General features: G+C 36.1%; 1 protein-coding gene across 1 annotated transcript in view; it reads right to left on the reverse strand.

Annotated features, from left to right (window-relative positions):
* COL25A1 (collagen type XXV alpha 1 chain) overlaps positions 1-20,416 on the reverse strand; it is a 497,365-nt gene that overhangs the window by 62,844 nt on the left and 414,105 nt on the right. The window contains exons 15-17 of the mRNA XM_063705462.1: positions 19,825-19,857; positions 19,340-19,375; positions 14,309-14,353 (exon numbers count right to left, since the gene is read on the reverse strand). Of these exons, the coding sequence (XP_063561532.1) occupies positions 14,309-14,353; positions 19,340-19,375; positions 19,825-19,857 (114 nt within the window). The remainder of the gene's footprint in view (positions 1-14,308; positions 14,354-19,339; positions 19,376-19,824; positions 19,858-20,416) is intronic.

Genomic DNA, 20,416 nt, shown 5'->3' on the forward strand with positions numbered 1-20,416 from the left:
ATATTGATATATAACTCAAATGTATTTATCTCTAGCCCTGGTGCTCATGAGACTGATCTAAGAAAAAAAAAAAAGGCAGGAGTGAGTAACTAATGCTTTGGGTTTACTGCTTGCACATTTTCTGTAACTCCCTAGTCTACCTGTCCCATACCCTTACGACTATTAGAAAGGAGAATCTGAAAATATAATTTTGGGTGGATCTCTTAATGGCCTAAAACGAAAATCTGAACTATATTCAGAGAAATCAATGGCGATTATTCTACTTCTAGTAAAAGAGTTTAACTTAAGTCAAACAAAAACATTATAAGGAATACATCTGTTTACATGTAAAATATTTCACCTAACAAAATGATATATACAAATAAATATTTCTTCTCCCTTCCCAAAAGAAATGCTGTGTTAAAGTCAACGTGTATCATTGGTAACAACTTACTGTCAGGGAAATGTAATGCAAGTTAATATGTTGAAAGTTTACACGGAAACCAGAATTCTTGTATACATTCAAGTGAAAATAAAATGATTTCATTCTTTAGAAAAACAAATAGATGCACCATTAAAGCATACTAATAGAAGAAAAAAGAGTAAATGTTGCAAAAACATATTTCTTATACAGGTTAGTGTTTAGTTTATAAAAAGATGAACCATGCAGGTGCATAATTCACAAACAAATAAATAGGGCTTTGAGATCTCAGCTGCCAGGTAAAACTGTTTTTTTCTTCCTTTTTAAAAAATAGAAGATATGTTGTTTCCTTTAGTAAGTGTATGGAAAGTTCTTTTTTTTATGTGCTAGCTGAAAGCATCGATAGTTCTTTGAAACAGAAAATTCAGGGGAAAATTTATTTCTAGATACAAAATTAGCACTGCATTTGACAATCTCAATGATTTTAGCACAATTAATATTGATTGGCTAATTTTATTTTATTTATTTTATTTTATTGAGACGGAGTCTCACTCAGTCGCCCAGGCTGGAGTGCAGTGGCACAATCTTGGCTCACTGCAAGCTCCGCCTCCCGGGTTCACGCCATTTTCCTGCCTCAGCCTCCCGAGTAGCTGGGACTACAGGCACCCACCACTACGCCCGGCTAATATTTTTGCATTTTTAGTAGAGACAGGGTTTCACCGTGTTAGCCAGGATGGTCTCGATCTCCTGACCTCGTGATCCGCCCGTCTCGGCCTCCCAAAGTGCTGGGATTACAGGCGTGAGCCACCGCACCTGGCCTGACTGGCTAATTTTAAAGGCTTTGAGCATGATACATTATACCTGATTATGCCACTTTAAGAAAGCATCTACCGTATCTATACATTCTGACACACTTCTTATTTCAATTTATTCAAGGAGAAAAACCACATACTTAATTTTAGGATCACAGTTTTCGTCTATTTACTTCCAGAGGTCTGAATCACTTTAGAAACATTATCTCCATTCTCTCTATATCTTGGCAGGATGGGCAGGAGTTAATTATTGTTCCCTTTTTTCTCTCTCAGACTTCAAAAACAATTGTTGAAGTAAATAAGGCATGGATATGTTGACTCTTGGTCTTCAGCTAGTTGGGCTATTTCTTACTTCCCTAAGCTTATACCAGAGGTTCTCAAAGTGTGCTCTGGGGACCTCTGGAGATTTCTGGACTTTTTCAGGAAGTCTTTAAGGTCAAACTATTTTTACAATAACACAAAGACATTATTTGCCTTTTTACTTTCATTCCTTCATGAGTACACGGAGTATGAAAAGTTCACTAGGCCAGGCGTGGTGGCTCATGTTTGTAATCCCAGCACTTTGGGAGGCCAAGGAGGATGGATTACTTGAGGTCAGGAGTTTGAGACCAGCCTGGCCAACATGGTGAAAACCCATCTCTATTAAAAATACAAAAACTAGCCGGGAATGGTGGCATGCACCTGTAACTCCAGCTACTTGGGAGGCTGAGGCAGGAGAACCACTTGAACCTGGGAGGCAGAGGTTACAGTGAGCTAAGATTGCGCCACTGCACTCCAGCTCAGGCAACAGAGGGAGACTCTGTTTCAAACAAACAAACCAAAAAGAAAGGTTTATTATATGGTTCCAGATTCCACGTTGCACCTAACCTTTAAGAAACTACCACTTGTGGGGTTTAGGATAGTAGCCAAGAAAAATATCAACAATTATCTGAATAGGCTAACCTTCCCCTGTCCAATTACATATCTGCATGAGGCCAGTTTTTCTTCATATACTTCAACGAAAACAACAAATTGAATGCAGAAGCAGATATGAGAATCCAGTTGCCTTCTATTAAGTCAGGCATTAGATTTGATATATATATATATACACACACACACACACATATACATATATACACACACACATACATATACATATATACACACACATATATCTCTCAAAATGTCATTCTTCCTGCTCTTTTTAAAAAATCTTGTCTTAAAAACCAGTTATATTTCATAAAACATGCTATTTGATTAACATGTAATTGATTTTTAGAAATTTTTCAGTTTTAACTTCTTTTTTTTTTCTTTGTTTTTGTTTTTGAGACAGGGTCTCACTCTGTGCCCAGGCTGAAGTTCAGTGGTATGATCATGGCTCACTGCAGGCTTGATCCCCTGGGCTCAAAGGATCCTCCCACCTCAGCTTCCTGAGTAGCTTGGACTATAGCTGTGCATCATCACGCCTGGCTAATTTTTAAATTTTTTGTAGAGACTAGGTCTCGCTATGTTGCCCAGGCTGGTCTCGAACTCCTGGCCTCAAGCAATCCTCCTGCCTTTGCCTCCCAAAGCACTGGGATTACAGGTGTGAGCCACTCCCCACAGGCAGCTTTAATTTCCAATGCAGAAATAACACAAGACATATTCTACATAAACAAAAGCTCTTTCAATTCTAATTTTTAAGAATGTAAAGGGATTCTGAGACCAAAAAGTTCAAGAACTGCTAGAACAAAAATGCAGAATTTTATTAAAGGCTGACTTTTCAAGCTGGAGTCTTAATAGAGGATTCTGGCTTTGTTAACGTGTGGCTTAGTTAAGACTTACCATACAAAACTGCAAGCAAAGCACTTAACCTCTCCCTAGAATTAAGTCAGTGTGCAATAAATACTTGTTATTACTGTTTCCCTTATCTTACAGGCTTACAAATGTTAGCTGTCTAGTAGTAGTAGTAGTAGCAGTAGTAGTAGTAGTAGTAGCAGCAGCAGCAGTAGCAGCAGTAGCAGTAGTAGTAGTAGTAGTGTTACAGCATCTCTGCAACCTAACTGGTAATATACAAAGTGTCTTCTTGTCACCTTTTAACCTGCCTAGGGTTATACTCAATACTACTTCAGCTTCTTTCAATAAGTAACCCTAAATTTTCTCAGTTGAATATGTCATTAATTTATGAGACAATATCCATCTGCCAGAGCAGTTGAGATTGCAAAACCAAAAGAGGTTTAAAACACATCAGAACGGTGTAAGATAGAAAAGTGATGAGTTTACTAAGAATGAGTTTTCTTCCTTCAAAGACGGAAAGAAGAAAATGTTCCTACCTATAAATTTCCCTAAATGAATGTAATCTTAAAAAAAAAACCCATCTTTTTGAAAAGAATTGATATACGGTTTAAAGTTTCTAGAATCTCCTAAAATGTCTTGGCAAAAGGCAATGACAGCCTAAGTTTATAGAAATATTTTCTTGTAATAAAAAAATAAGCAAATGATTACTATACTATAGTCCCAATTAGTCACAATTTCTGTTAACCAGGGTAGAGGAAAAAGACCAGGTCGGGGAAGAAGGCGGGAGGAAGCAGCTGAAGTACGATTCAAAGGCAAAGGACTTTTGGGAAATCATCTTTGGAGTCAATCAGACTTCACAAAAATGAGCTTACATAAGTTTTCATGGCAACAAACAGGAGAAATAACTGTTTATATTGGAATGTATAATGATTATCACAGCTGTTTTACATATTTAATCTCCCTTAATGAATGGGACATAGGAGAGTAGTAAATTGAAAATTATCCACACGTATTTGTCTGAGTAGACAAAGTGAGGGAGGAAACTGGAACTATAATGGAATTAAGTACTTAACATTACTTTTAATGAAGGAAAAAAATAAATCCAGAGGGTTTTTTTTATTTTTCTTTTTTACTGGGCAATTACCTAAATTACAAAATCCAAATCATAATTTCAAAATGAGCCATTTTAGAAATAACATGGGAACATAAAGCAGAGATCCTTTGAAAAGGGCATGTCCTGCTCCCATTATCAGGGAAATGAGGTTTTAAACAGGCAGACTGCAAGTAAAATAGCTCTACCATTGAAGTAAAAACAATAAAGTAGGACATTTTCTGAAAGTGTTTATCTTTAAAGTTAATGTTCTGTTAGTGCATTTTAAAGAAAATAACAAAAATGTCTAAGAAAAATGAGGGAAAGACAAAGACTTAAATCTGGCTTGTTGCATATATCAGGACACCAATGAATAGCATAAGAATAAGTTGGGTAGAGCACCAATTATTTCAGAGTTACTTTAATCCATTTTTTTTCCCTCAGGTATTATACATATTTCTTCTCTCATTTCATAGATATTCCACATTCTCCATCTCTCCATCTGTTCACTCACTATCTCAAGTTAGATAGCATGTTAGGTTTTTACTTTTGTTATCAGTGAGAACACCAAGATGACAAAGTCAATTGGGATTCCTCACGTTGGTGCTGAGGATAGATAGTGTGTGGAAGGGAATGGATGAAGGCAACCAAGAGACAGATCTGAGATCATTGCTGCTTGCAAAGTTAGTGCCTAACTCATGGGCAAGGACTTCATGACTAAAACACCAAAAGCAATGGCAACAAAAGCCAAAACAGACAAATGAGATCTAATTCAACTAAAGAGTTTCTGCACGGCAAAAGAAACTACCATCAGAGTGAACAGGCAACCTACAGAATGGGAGAAAATTTTCGCAACCTACTCATCTGACAAAGGGCTAATATGCAGAATCTACAAAGAACTCAAACAAATTTACAAGAAAAAAACAAACAACCCCATCAAAAAGTGGGCAAAGGACATGAACAGACACTTCTCAAAAGAAGACATCTATGCAGCCAACAGACATATGAAAAAATGCTCATCATCACTGGTCATTAGAGAAATGAAAATCAAAACCACAATGAGATACCATCTCATGCCAGTTAGAATGGCAATCATTAAAAAGTCAGGAAAAACACATGCTGGAGAGATGTGGAGAAATAGGAACGCTTTTACACGGTTGGTGGGACTGTAAATTGGTTCAACCATTGTGGAAGACAGTGTGGCGACTCCTTGAGGATCTAGAACTAGAATTACCATTTGACACAGCAATCCCATTACTGGGTATATACCCAAAGGATTATAAATCATGCTACTATAAAGGCACATGCACACATATGTTTATTGTGGCACTATTCACAATAGCAAAGACTTGGAACCAACCCAAATGTCCATCAATGAGAGACTGGATTAAGAAAATGTGGCACATATACACCATGGAATACTATGCCGCCATAAAAAAGGATGAGTTCATGTCCTTTGTAAGGACATAGATGAAGCTGGAAACCATCATTCTCAGCAAACTATCACAAGGACAGAAAACCAAACACCGCACATTCTCACTCATAAGTGGGAATTGAACAATGAGATCACTTGGACACAGGGTGGGGAACATCACACACCGGGGCCTGTCAGGGGGTGGAGGGCTGGGGGAGGGATAGCGTTAGGAGAAATACCTAATGTAAATGATAAGTTGATGGGTGCAGCAAACCAACATGGACATGTATACCTACGTATCAAACCTGCAGGGTATGCACATGTACCCTAGAACTTAAAGTATATAAAAAAGCCATCCCATTACTGGGTATATACCCAAAGGACTATAAATCATGCTGCTATAAAGACACATGCACACGTATGTTTATTGCGGCATTATTCACAATAGCAAAGACTTGGAACCAACCCAAATGTCCAACAATGATAGATTGGATTAAGAAAATGTGGCACATATACACCATGGAATACTATGCAGCCATAAAAAATGATGAGATCATGTCCTTTGTAGGGACATGGATGAAACTGGAAATCATCATTCTCAGTAAACTATCACAAGAATAAAAAACCAAACACCGCATATTCTCACTCATAGGTGGGAATTGAACAATGAGATCACATGGACACAGGAAGGGGAATATCACACTCTGGGGACTGTTGTGGGGTGGGGGGAGGGGGGAGGGATAGCATTGGGATATATACCTAATGCTAGATGACGAGTTAGTGGGTGCAGCACACCAGCATGGCACATGTATACATATGTAACTAACCTGCACAATGTGCACATGTACCCTAAAACTTAAAGTATAATAATAAAAAAAAAAAGTTAGTGCCTAACTAAGGTGAGAGAGAATAGTAAAAAGAAGGAAGAAAAGGATGAGGAGAAGGAGTAGTGAGGAATTCAGGGAGGGAGGGAAGGAGAGGGAGAGAGGAAGACAAGAGGAGAGAGAAATAATAGAGAGGAACAGGCATTTAAAAATGTTCTTCTCCTTTCCACATTACCATAAAAATTAAATCCAGATTTAATCTGTTCTCTTTGTTTTTATTGTTTTCTGTTGTTCTGTTTTGTTTTTATGTGTCCTGGAAATCTCCAACTAGATCTACTCTTGGGACAAACAATAATCTAAACAATGTATTATCTAACCCTTAAAATCAGTACAGAACTATGATTTAATCAAAACCTGGGGATAAAATATATATAACATTATTTATCAGAACCCTTAAGAAAATCCAAAATTTTAATTACTAATACATAATAGCTGGCATCCTGTTCTGTTCCCCAAGCCACATGCTAACCAGTAACTGAATAGGTTGTCCACAATATGGATATCTCAGCCCTGTTGGTGTTATTATAGCATAGGACTAATGCAGCTTCAAATTCCAAAATGAAGACAAATTTGGTCTAATTTTCTGGTCTTCTCCTGGATATTGCATCTGATTTCTTCCTGAATTGTTTCATGAGTTTTATCCTTTGGTTATTCTTAACATTAATTAATAGCTCACCATCAATGAGTTAAAAAACCAGGTCTCAAAACTAAGACTACAGCATATTTCCCTTTGTTGACCTGGTAGAAAAGATGAATAATAGAATAGCTGTGATTTTGGCAACTAACCTGGGGTTCAGTTAGGAAAGAAGAAATGCTATTAATTCAGGATAAAGCACAGTGTAGGCCTGACAGTAAACTGCTGGGAGCAGCCGCAAGCTGAAAATCTGACACAGGCTGCTAATTTGAACAAAAGATTTAAACAGCCAGGGCACATTCAGATACAGAATCAAGTCTGTGGAGAATAACTATAGCTGAAATCAGAGGTGTATCTTCACATGACCAACTACGGAGGGCCTCATCATCTCACATTGATCTTTCCATTTAGGCAGTCATAACTTCAATCTTGTAGTATAAGCTCAGTGACTATCAGCTACAGTACCTAATGTGCACTATATTTGAAACAGGATCCTGTTTTTGCATGAAACAAAAAGTTCCATTGTCGATTAGTGTATGAGCATTAAACCTCTCTCTCTCTCTTTTCCTCTTGTGTCCATAAACTGGCTATATGTACACACAGAAATGACATAAACTACAGAAGATTTAGCTGTAGGAAAGTGGGTCCTATTCATTCTATATAAGATAGATACCTTTAAGGTAAGATTTTTGACTGAAGCCACTTCTCCTCAACTCCTTTGCTATTACTTTTAAAAAATTCAAATAGTCTACTGAGATAGCAGCTTAAATACTGTTTTCTGGCCAAAAAACAAAAAACTAACAAATAATAATAAAAAAAAAACCACATGAACAACTACCATCTCTAGAAGCCAAAAGGGAAACAAACAAAAACTGGTCTTCTATTTTACAGAAAGGCAAGGCAAAGCTGGAAAATTCCTTAGGACCATGACATTTCTGAAATCTAACAATGACCATCAAAGGTCTCATTAAGTCTTAGAATTCAATAATAAAATCTTGACTGACTTTTCTTCAAACCCATATGTAATACATAGCAAGAAAGTATTTCAGGTGACCTTATTTTATCTTCTAAAATGGTTATTGGGACAGTTCACTTAACACTCTTTTGCCAATTTACATAATGATGAGAAGAATCAACAAATACTTAGATGGGATTATTAGTCAATGTAAGAAAGGAGGAGACAGCTTCATTCATACAGAAATGACTCATCAGGTGTTTCTCTATAAAATTCCAGAATTTACCGTCTGCTAAATGGAATGGTGGCTGGAATGTCCTGACTGCTTAGCTGTGGCCCATAGAAAAATCTCTGGTTTTTTCATTTTACCATTTGTTTTATTTTTATAAGTCATTATCAATTAAAGGAGTAAAAAAATTACTTTTTAACCCCTCTGAAAAAACCTCTAGTATACCAGGTTAAGGCAGGTAATATTTTCCATGATATTTATTACCCCCGAGAAGGTCCAGTTTTCATTGCCCAATAAATAGTACAGCAGGGCTTAAAAAATGTGTGCTGATCTGCCTGGGTGCTAAAAGCATCACCAATAATCTTGATTAACGTGTCTTGACACTGAATGCATTAGCCATATAATATTCTTCTTGCTTAAAGGCTAATTAGAATTCAAGGCAGCATGATACCTGCTTTTGAGGATTACAGTAAGAACATTTGTTGTAATAAGAACCACCAGGCAGCCAGTTTTGGTAATGATTGATATGTAAAATTATTGAGGGGAAAAAAGAATGAGAAAGTAGAGTCTGCCCCCAAAACATTTATTTCCCGTAAGGATCAAATTTTAGTATAAATTAAAACATCTTGGTGGCACTGATGAAAATGAACTATAATAGCAGGTTTATTTAAAATCCAGAAAACATACCTTTCTGACTTTTTTTTCTTAACTGGCTTACATCATGAAAGCATATTCCTTGTATTTATTGGAGGTTTCATTCTGGCAGCTAAAAATCTCTGATTTCTGGTTATGTGAGTTTCCTAATTTGACTCTCCAATTATTCAACTTCTCAGATGAACTTTGTGCAGACAGGAAATAATTATAAGTAACGATAACACAATGTTATTCGTTTAACCAGTACTCCATTTTCTTTTTCTCTTTTAGGAATTCATTTCACATCCTATGTTGCTTCAGAAGTTTTTCTCTGCTATTTTTAAAATGTGATTTGATGTTTGTGAGGAAGGAACCTCATCTCTGGTGGATTTGGAAGATAAGCTTCTATTAGATTACTGAGCACTGTACTTAATCCTAGGAATGCCAGAGTAAATGCTTCTGCCACCTGTAAAAGCTAGTCTTTACATAATTTAGTGGCAAGAATGATTTCATATGCTGGGATATAAAGAGTTAGTTACTGTCTCATACCCTCCTAGTCCCCAAGTTCTTGATCTTAATGTCAAATTTTCACTAATGTGGAAGCCAGAACAAAAATATCAAGCTTTGAAGCATGATACTACTGTGAAAATGTATTTGCCACTAAAATGATTTCATATGTTTTTTACTGTATTACATCTCCCTTGCTCCATGTTTTTTTTTCCCCCAATTTGCTTTCTGAATATGGTAAAATAAACTGATGGTATATGGGTTTTTTTCTGGTTGTTCTTCTTAAGATGGAGTCTCACTCTGTTACCCAGGCAGGAATGCAGTGGCATGATCCCGGCTCACTGCAGTCTCCACCTCCCAGGTTCAAGTGATTCTCCTGCCTCAGCCTCCTAAGTAACTGGGACTACAGGCATGCACCACCACCCTCGGCTAATTTTTGTATTTTTAGTAGAGATGTGGTTTCACCATGTTGGCCAGGCTGGTCTCGAACTCCTGACCTCAAGTGATCCACCTGCCTCGGCCCCCCAAAGTGCTGGGATTACAGGCGTGAGCCACCGTGCCCGGCCTGGTGGTACATGTTGAAAGAAGGAAAAGCAAGTGCTGAAAATCTATATTTATTTATTTATTTTTATTTTTTATTTTTTTTGAGATGGAGTCTTGCTCCATTGCCCACGCTGGAGCGCAGTGGCACGATCTTGGCTCACTGCAACCTGTGCCTCCCGGGTTCAAGCAATTCTCTTGTCTCAGCCTCCCCACTAGCTGGGACTACAACTGCCTGCCACCACGCCCAGCTAATTTTTGTATTTTTAGTAGAGATGGGGTTTCACCTTGTTGGTCAGGCTGGTCTCAAACTCCTGACCTCAGGTGATCCACCCGCCTTGGCCTCCCAAAGTGCTGGGATTACAGGCTTGAGCCATTGCGCCCAGCCTAAAAATCTATATTTATGAAAAATGTCTTGGGTTAGGTAACATTGACTGGAGCCTGGAGAATTTCCATCATTACATGTCAAGGTTTGCTTTTACTTTTCCTGTGAACAGAACCAGGAAGAAGAACATTGACAGTGCCATGTCCTATCCCCATAACACTGTGGTTCTTCATCCTTTGTTCCTGGGATACATTTGGGTAATAGGAAAAGGGTATAGTGTGATGTCATGTTTGGAGAAAAAGCAGGTGATCCTGACTGCTCTTAAAGTAACATCCACTCATCGCTGCAAAGGAGTTTTCGGAATTTATATTTACTAACCTACAGAGTATACACGGCTTTACATCCTATAGGTTAAAATTAAATGAGGAAAAATTGTATAGAACATGTGTGTAACCAATGTTTCCAATATTTTGAGCTGCCCCAAAAGAAAGAGATAACAATAATCAAAACCGACATAGCATTTACTACATGCTTGGCAATATTTTAGGAACTTTACATGTATTAGTGCATTTAATTTTCACAACAACTGAGTTATGGTCAATGAGTCCCATCTTATGAGGAAACTGAAGTACAGACAGACGATAGAAGTTGCCCCACATTATGTTATTGATAAGGCGTGGACAAGGATCCACACATTGGTGGTCTGTTATGAAGTCTGCTCTATCCTGCTTACTGCTAGGGCAACATAACCATAGAAAGGGGGTAAGTAATGTATTTACATTTTTCAAAATAAGTGTAGAGAGCAAAGCCTAAGAAAATAGGAACTTAGAATCTTACTCTTTTATGTGATATCAGAAAAGCTGGTTACAATAATTTTACCCATTAAAAATATGTGAAAGCTTGTTTCAGAAACTAATTTTCTGGGCTCAAATCTTATTCCAGAAGATCAATGTCTACATGGTACATTGTACATAATTTAATTTTCCCAGTTGAACATCGTGACACTACATGAACCATGAATGCACGAAATAGGAATTCCAAATGTCTTCCATATGGTAAGAGGACTTTTGGATACTTCTGCAGGAAGCTTAAGAGTAGCTCGAAATTAAGTTATGCCTGTTCTTAGTGACTTTTATTATGTATGCCTAAGGTATTAGCACTTTTCTCTGAGTGGGACCTTGAGGTGATAGATAGATGAGTCTGCTGTCTGTATTTAGGCACTTTGCTCATTTCCTGAGAGCTGTGGAAGGCATGTGGACACTCATTAAGTTTCCAACCATTCCCCGAGAGCAACAGCTGGTGAATCAAAGCTTCCCTGGTATGTCATGGCTGGTTTCCTCAAAGTCTTGGAAATAATGGATGGCATTCACATGCTCTCTGTAGCACCAACAGATAAGAAGGAGATGAATAGCAACAGGAAGCATTTCCAAAGCATAAAGAAACACACAGGTCTAGGAAGATTATGAGTAATGTGCTTGCTACCACACATTCTATATCCATACATGGTGGTTTCATCTTTTAAATACTGTTACTCGTTCAAACTATGAAATCATAGTTAACTGTCCTGTGGTGGCTACCTAATAGAAGAAATGTAAATTGAAGGGAAAAAGAACATTCTAAGTTAAGAAAACTATGTCATAAAATTATAAGCCTTTAACTCTACATTTATAAATATCCAATGACCACTAATAGTTGTGATGTATCTTTAAATTGTCTCCTTTTCAAAATTACTAATTTATAGTGAGCACTGACTACATTATAAGGAAAGTGTATCTCCCACATCCTGATTAGAGAAGACAAAGCTTATTAAACCAAAAATAGAGCCTAAGATTTAAATCAAATACCAGATAGTTACCCAACAGTACTTGATAATTATGTAGAAGAGTATGTCTAGTGATTGATGAAAAAAGTTTTTGTCAATTAATAGCTTCTTTTCACTATAGTCAGCAGTCAAGGAGAGAAAAACAAAAGAAAATATCAGAGCTACCTGACCTCGACAAACTCCATCTGGCCATTTCCTAAGACTTGAGGAATAAAAGCATTTGCTAGAGGTGGCAAATTGTTTAACATCCCTCCCAACTTCAAAAAGCTCAAAACATTCTGACTAGTCCACAGATGACTAGGCAAATTCCGAGGGTCCAGTGGGATATTTTTGTGATGGAGGATATAAGACTAAAGTAAGATGATAAATAGTATAATCAAAATTGCTTTTTTTTTTCTCCTTTGGAGGGAGATAATCAATTCCACATTCTCAAGTACTCTCTCTCTCTCCAAGAAAGTGCTTCAAGTTCAGGAGAAGGGACAACTAGATTTCAAAGCACGGAGGTTCCTGCAAGAGAAGCTGGTACCCCGATAACCTACAAGCACTTGCTGCAGCAAACTGCTTCAGCCCTTCCTTTAAAATGCCTTCCCCTTTATTTATAATGCTACAAGGTTATTTTTGATTAATGCTGAGTATCACTTTCTTATCACTTTAAACAAATAGTTTTTAAATTTTTATGATCTTCCCATTATTTGTAAAAAGCCATCTTTGTGTGTGTGTGTGTGTGTGTTACTAAGAAATGCCATAATTTAACTCTATAATATGAAACCACCTATTAATTTGTGAAGTTATTTTTGCTAAATATCAAATGATAAGGAAGTGACTTCAACTATTTAGTAAACTGTTGTCATAGTGTTACTTTTTCACCAAAGAAGCCAAAGACTAAAAATCTATTAAAAGGACATATCTGAACTTTTATGATACTAATCTAGAAACATCAAACAAAAAGATAGAACTAAAATTGCTGAATGCCAACCAAGAAGACATAGCTTTCATGTCTATCAATTGTACCAAATATACTCATAAAATATTATACATATTATATGATCTCTGAGAACTCAATAATATATCTATCCTAAAAATCATATTATTTCACATAACTCACACTCCAAGCAGAACCTTCATAAAACAGTATACACAACTCTCAAACTAGAAGTAGGAATGTTAACTTTATTTATTTTTCTTTTTTAGAGATGGAATAGCACTCTGTTGCCCAGCCTGGAGTGTAGTGGCGTGATCTCGGCTCACTGCAAGCTCCACCTCCCGGGTTCAAGAGAGCCTCCTGCCTCAGCCTCCTGAGTAGCTGAGATCACACTCGGATAATTTTTTTTGTATTTTTCATAGATACAGGGTTTTACCATGTTGGCCAGGCTGGTTTCGAACTCCTGACCCAAATAATCCGCCCGCTTCGGCCTCCCAAAGTGTTAGGATTACATGAGCCACCGTGCCCGGCCTAGAAATACTAAGTTTAGAATGGACTAACGTACAACAGAGATTGATTCAAAACTTTGTAAGATGAGAACAACAAAAGAAAATGTATTTGCATTATGTTAACCCCTATTAAGTAGTTCTAGAATATATAAAAAAACTTTTAAAATAAGAAGCTGATTTTAAAGGAGTAACTATAGCTAAGGCAGTAGAACTTTAAGTCTTGTCAGTTGCCACGCAAAAAATTTCAAAACATTTTTAAAAATGTTTTTAACATTTTTAAGTGGTTTACATCCATTTAAAACAAATGTCTTCAAACTAAGCTTTAAGCAATTATTTCAAAAGATATTTAGAAAGTTTATGGGGACAGTGTATGTGTTGGGTCAAAATATTTTAGTAATATGATTTGTACTTTGCAGTGATAATTACTGAGAGGAAGTAGAAGATAAATGTTTTAGAGAGATTATTATAATGAGTGAATCACAAAAACTGCTGCCTAAATGTTAGCTTTATGGGGATGTTAAGACTCTAATTCTGATCAAAATCTGATAGGGTCTTAAGAATAAAACTAAAATATGAAGGTAAAGAGACATTTTAGACTTTAAAGAACTCCTGTGACTTCAAATGAAGGGACATTTACATTTATTTAAGGGGCAGTAGTAAGTTAAATGGAGAAATAAACAATCCATATTGCCATGGCAAACTTTAGAGGTATCTGTGCTTAATTTTTAATTTAAAAATTTAGTTAGTTGAGATGGCTGGAGAGTACTTAGAGAACAGCATTCTATTTTTAGTTTCCATTTTTCCCTATTTTCCTCCAATTTGGGTGAATCTCATAATTACAGTTCTGTGAAGCCAAGACTGTCCGTGCAGTATTTACCTTTATCCCCGGAAGTCCAGGAAGCCCAGGAAGCCCTGGTTCACCCTACATAGGAAAATCATATAGCATTATAGAATGATATTCACTCAGTCACAATATCTGGAGAAAAACATGGCAAATGTTCCTAGCTCAATACTTTCTGCAAAGATAAATTAAAAAACCATCTACTTTCAAAAACTTTGATGAGATTATACAATTCAGTCAACTCTTGATTTAGAAATGGGTTGACCTCTTCACAGATTTTTTGGGATTTTCTCTCTTCCTTTCAGTTCACTGCACATTGGTATCTCCGTCAGATGGCGAGAAAGAGGAGTCAAAAGGGAAGAAACTCCCATATTTCATTATTTCTTCCTTAAATGATTTGGTGGGGAGGCTGAATCTATTTGCCCAAATGAAGATAATGTGTGCATTTCAACAATGCATCCTATCCCAGTATTCCCTCACCTTAGATAATCAAGAGTTGGCTGTATGAACAGATGGTCACATCAAAACAATATTCATTAAAAGTCTTGCTCACTTAAAAAGTATAGTAAGCTTTCCTTTTCATTCCTGAATGATGAGAAGATAAATGAATACTTAAGATTAAACCTAACTCCCGTCTGTACTTCTGACAATTGTTGAGTCTGAGCAACCCTGCTTAGCAGCTTAGGGCTAATGGTACTATGCAGCTGTTGCTGAATACAGGTTTGAGATTAAGTAGTACATTTTGGGTGAGCACATTGGAGTCAAGCTTAACCTTCTCATTTTCACAGAGTTGTCTACATTATTTTAAGCCCAAAGAATGATAATAAGAGGTTCCATTGCTTAGAAAATCTCCTGAATTCTACTAAAGAAGTATAAAGGAATCTCAGGAGAAAATGAAAGTCCTCTCTGTTGGATTGAAGTGATTATTTTTTGTGGAAATAACATTTGAAGGCAAAAGGGTGATACTACTTCGTGATGGCCAGTTAGTGGGATGACAACTATACTAGAAGACACAGGAGCATTAAACTAACAGTGAAGTGACAAAAGAAAGCATTTCCTTTCATCTAAATGCTTTAACAATCCTCATTTCAAGGAACATCCACTAAGTCCAACCAGAAGTTTCATCTTTAGTAATATTACTTTCAAATTATGAAGCACCGTGGTTTGTTCTGGTGTTATCACAAAGTGATGTCTGAGACTGCTTGTTAAGCTGTGTGATTAGACCAAAAAAGGACAATGGTTTTCTTGATGATTTAGGTCAAAGTTACTTCAGGAATGCAAAAGAAAAACGATTCTGTCTGAAACTATATAAATGAAGGTTTGCATTGTGAACAATAAGACTAAAATGAGACTAAGCCAGAGGAGAAAGGCTGATTATCAAGAACTTGTTATTCCATTCAAAGAATGTCCAAGTAGATTAAATTTCACACAGATATAACATTATATATTTGATCTTCTTTTACTTTCTCTTTTACCTTTCAATCAAGGAGTTTAAGAGGATCCAGTAAAAAGAGCTTGTATATATTTTTTGCTGAAAATTCTCTTTTATGTTAAAAAAGCATAAGGCCCTTGAAAACAGTAAATTGCAATAGAATATACAATTAATAAAAGTAAACGTATTGATGGCAAATCTATAGCTTTGTATTCTTTCAGAAAAGTCCCCCCAAACTCATTTTTGCAGACATTCTATCTGAAACATTTGTGGAAGTATGTAGGTTGTAACATTATTGTCCAACAGGTGTTCTCGTCACCTCTTTTCTTCCCACCAAATGAAAGGATTGAATGATTACTTTAAAGAAAGATATTTATTTAAACACGCATGCATACATAGACACACACCCATGTTTTTAATCAAGAAAAAGATGTGTAAGACATTATGGAATATTTTATAATGTAGATTGACTACTTACAGAGATTGAGCATTTAACTTTTCTCTACATCATATGTGTATTATGTATGTGTGTTAATAAATGTATTTTTTAGTGAACAGATACTTAGAAATTCGTATTTCTCATAGTTTTCATATTTCATAATTTGACCTTTCAAGTTTATGTTTATTAGTTGATATGATGAAAGATTATAATACATGTAATGTTACCCTTTGTGGAACATCACCTAACATTTTTAGAAAGACTTTTTTTTCCTATATAAATCCTCTGTCTTTATACCATAAAAGGTTATCTTCTAACTAGGACAACTGTGTCCAACCCACAGCCCACGGGCCACATGTAGCCCAGGATGGCTTTGAATATGGCCCAACACAAATTTATAAACTTTCTTAAAGTGCTATGAGATTTTGTGTGTGTGTGTGTGTGTGTTTTTGTTTTTGTTTTTGTTTTTTTTTTTTAGCTCATCAGCTATTTTATGTGTGGCCCGACAGTTTTTCTTCCAACGTGCCCCAGGGAAGACAAAAGATTGGACATTCCTGAACTAAGTGATAGCTTTTCAGTTAACTTCTCCATTCTTCCCTATTCCTTGACTCAGGGGCTTCTCTCAAGAACTCAATTTGGGGATGCACAACCCAAAATCTGGGATCAGATCTTGGTCATAATTAGGATTTGATTCATTATCCCATTCAAAGGGGATATCAAAATAAATCAAAAGTGTAACATATCTGTATAAAGCTTAACCTTCAGGTTTAGACTTTTGCTTTTTTCCCCTTCTTTTCACCTTTCACTCTCCATTACAGGAGAACCTCAAAATCAGGACTCTGCCTTCACCTCATGTCCCTGCTAGAGTGCCCTAAATATTTCTAGAGAGTTTAACTGTGAGGGGCCCTTCTGATAGGAGATCGATTTTACTCCTCTAAAATTAAAATATTTATTTTTAAAAGATGTGGGAAAGTTAGGAAGGAAAGAATTAGGTGAAGAAACACAATACTTATTTTATAAACCTACACACTCACTCTACAAGCACATATATACACTCCAACTCACACATCAATCACATACTAAACTCTTGAGGCTATAAAAGAAAGAAAATCCAATGGAATTATTCCTACATTATGAATATAACTCTAGATCTCAAACTCTCATGCTGAAAAAGACCACACGGTGGAAAGCTAACTGATGAGCTTTTTGCTGTGTCACAATATTCTGTACTTTTCTGGGAGTGTCTCTGACACAGGAGCCTAAGTGCCAATGAACCCCCAGCATGGTTCTGCAATGGAGAGGAAAATGCCGTGGAAGATCTCTTGAAGCGATTCTGTACTCAGTTCAGTTTATTTTTCTAATCTACATCAGCAGCAAGCATGGACATAATTTACTTTTAAATCAGTGTTGGGCTAAGTATTGCCAAGTCCCGATATTAGACAAAGGAAGTCATAATATTGTGGGAAAGTGGGATTGTATCAAAGGGTAGAATCTGGCCTAAATATTAATGAAAAAGATGATGCTCACTTTAGGGCACATAGTCATTCAGGAGGACTGTAAGATTTTAAGGATTCTACCCCTTCTCTCAATATAGTTTAAAACTGGTTTTTAGTGCAATGCAAAGGAAATCCAGTGTTATGAGTAAATCTATAAACTTCCAGAATGAATCTAAACTGTATTTATAAGTAATCATTATGATAAGGCAATGTTTTATTAAGTAATTGAAAATCTATTTGAATATTCCACTCTGAAAACAGTGTCAACTATACGAGATTATAGCAGGTTTGTTTTGGTTTATTTTTTAGAGACACAACTATCTTACAGACTTTTTAGCAAAACACAGACTTGGAGAGCAGTAAAAACTTAGGCTTTAAATTCGAAAGACTAAGGGACCTAAAATTAGATTGTCTGAGAAGATCAGTTGCTTTTTCAAACCAAAGCAGACCATGGATCTCTGTATCACTAATTCCAAATTTCTTAAATAGAGAATTGATAGGAAATCTTACAAAATAAATAGTAAATTTTGCAAAGTTCTGCTAGGCTCTTTGAAAGAGTATCAACTTTACCTAAAACTGGGCCTAATGAGTCATTGCTTAGACTCTTAGTTTTAAGAGAAAAATCTGTTTTTAAATTAGAGAAATGTTAAAAGAATGTGGAAGATCTCCTCAAAAATTATGTCCATCCTAAGTGTTTAAAATGAAGCAATTATCCTCTCAATGACTTCAAGAAGTTGGAAACCTTATTTTACTACATCTTCAGGTTCCAAAATACAAGAAGGGATTTATTCTCTCTTCCCTTTTCTGCTAATAGGTAAATTTTATTTTTCTATTCATATGTTTATCTACAACATCAGCTACTGCTAGACAAAGGCAGAGTCATGATCTTTAAGAGATTTAACCTAATATAGAATCCATATTTACTTGCTAGCTACATCTGTGGTCTAAAATCTGACTGTATGGGCATTGATATCCAAATGCTCAGACGATAAACTGCTAGCATGTGTTTCCTGTTTCAGACTCAAATGAGAGTATGAATCTAAACATATTCACTGCATGTCTTCTAATTTATTGCTAAAGTGACATACAAATAAAAAAACAAAAACTAATGTATCCATAAAATGGTATCGCTAGTGTCTCTAATTAAAATTTAGTTCATTAACAAATTTAGTGTGTATAACAACAGCCACGGCACAAGTAGATATAAATCACATAAAAAATTATCAGTATGGAAGCATTTGCAATGATAGGAAAAGGAATATAATTCATAAAGAATTGTCCATCACTATTGAGACAGTTTAATGACAGTTAGATAGAAACAGCAAAGCAACACAGCCAATTATAGACATTTTTTTCTATTAAAAAGTTATTTAATAGAAGACAGAAACATGCAGATTACCATGAAGCATGCAGGATACATTGTTGGCATTCCAACCCACCTAATCTTTGAGTTTCAAACAGCTAAGTATATGCAGACTTTTATTTCACAAAGCATCTTTTACATATATAAAGTTTGTTTGCACATTGTGCTATGGTCATCATCAAGATCTTTTAAAATGCAAAACAACAATAATACTCTGCAATGCAAAACATGAAAACTGCATCATTTTGTAATAATTGTTTTCATATTACACAGTGGATGGTAGATATAAAATGGTGAATATGAGACAGTAAGAACACACTAGAGATAGAGATATTACCTTTTGCCCTGGACGACCAGATTCCCCAGGTTCTCCCTGACCAAAGAAAACCAAAGATGAAAAAGACAGTCTTACAAGAATTTTCTAAAACACTTAGACCTCTGGGCACCATCACAGGGATGGCCTAGCCCCCTTCTTCAACCACATGTCTTTTATTTCCTTTATCCTGCGACTCTACATCTCACTAGACATACGGATTTCTTTTTTTTTTTTTTTTTTTTTGCTGTAAATATAGCTATAGATCACATATAAATCACATTTCCATAAAAACCAATCAGAAAGGGAAGAGAATGCAAGACTTCTTATTTAAACCTTCATCACATTTCCCACAGATATTCCCTATTGTTTTTGGAAGCCCAGTTATTGCAGGAGAATAAGAACAGAGTTATAACCATCAAAGTTGCTAAAAAGGGAGAGAAAGTAGAGGCCTATAAAAATCAGAACTGTAACTCCTGGAGTACAAATACTTGCAAGGTTATAGTTACCTTAATTCCTGCAGCAGATGATCCAGGGTCACCCTAAAACGAAACCCAGGAGAGATTATCTCACAAGTTACGGGAATAGGAAACATCACAAGCACTCAGAGAGCCATCACCAACACAGGTACTCAAAGGGTACCTCATGACTAATGGGCCTAACTACGTTCCATAAGACTTTGTACCAATATCTCAGCTGTTAAGATGTCAACAATTTCCAAGATAAACAATGTACTTCCTAAAAACTGGGTTTACTTCGCATGCAGATACATAAGGACTACATTCCGTGAAATAAACATGAATTTCTTCCCTTGATACAGCGCTAAAAATACATTGTGAAGCAATAAATTACAATTTAGGGATATGGAACTTTTGGCTTTCTCTATTCCTGGAATTTATTAATGCCATCAGCTATCATTTACTGGGAGTTCCCTGACCCTTTTACTCTTCAGCAAGTCAAGGTTCAACAGATGAAGTCAGAGGTTAATGATGTCGAGTTAGAAAAACCCACGCAGCAGATCAGTTTGTTTTCCTCATAAAGCACTGTCACAGTTACAATGGGCACGTTTTTTCCAGCTTTACACTTATTTCATTGTAACTT

Source organism: Gorilla gorilla, chromosome 3 (genome assembly GCF_029281585.2).
Source record: "Gorilla gorilla gorilla isolate KB3781 chromosome 3, NHGRI_mGorGor1-v2.1_pri, whole genome shotgun sequence".
Lineage (NCBI taxonomy): Eukaryota > Metazoa > Chordata > Mammalia > Primates > Hominidae > Gorilla > Gorilla gorilla.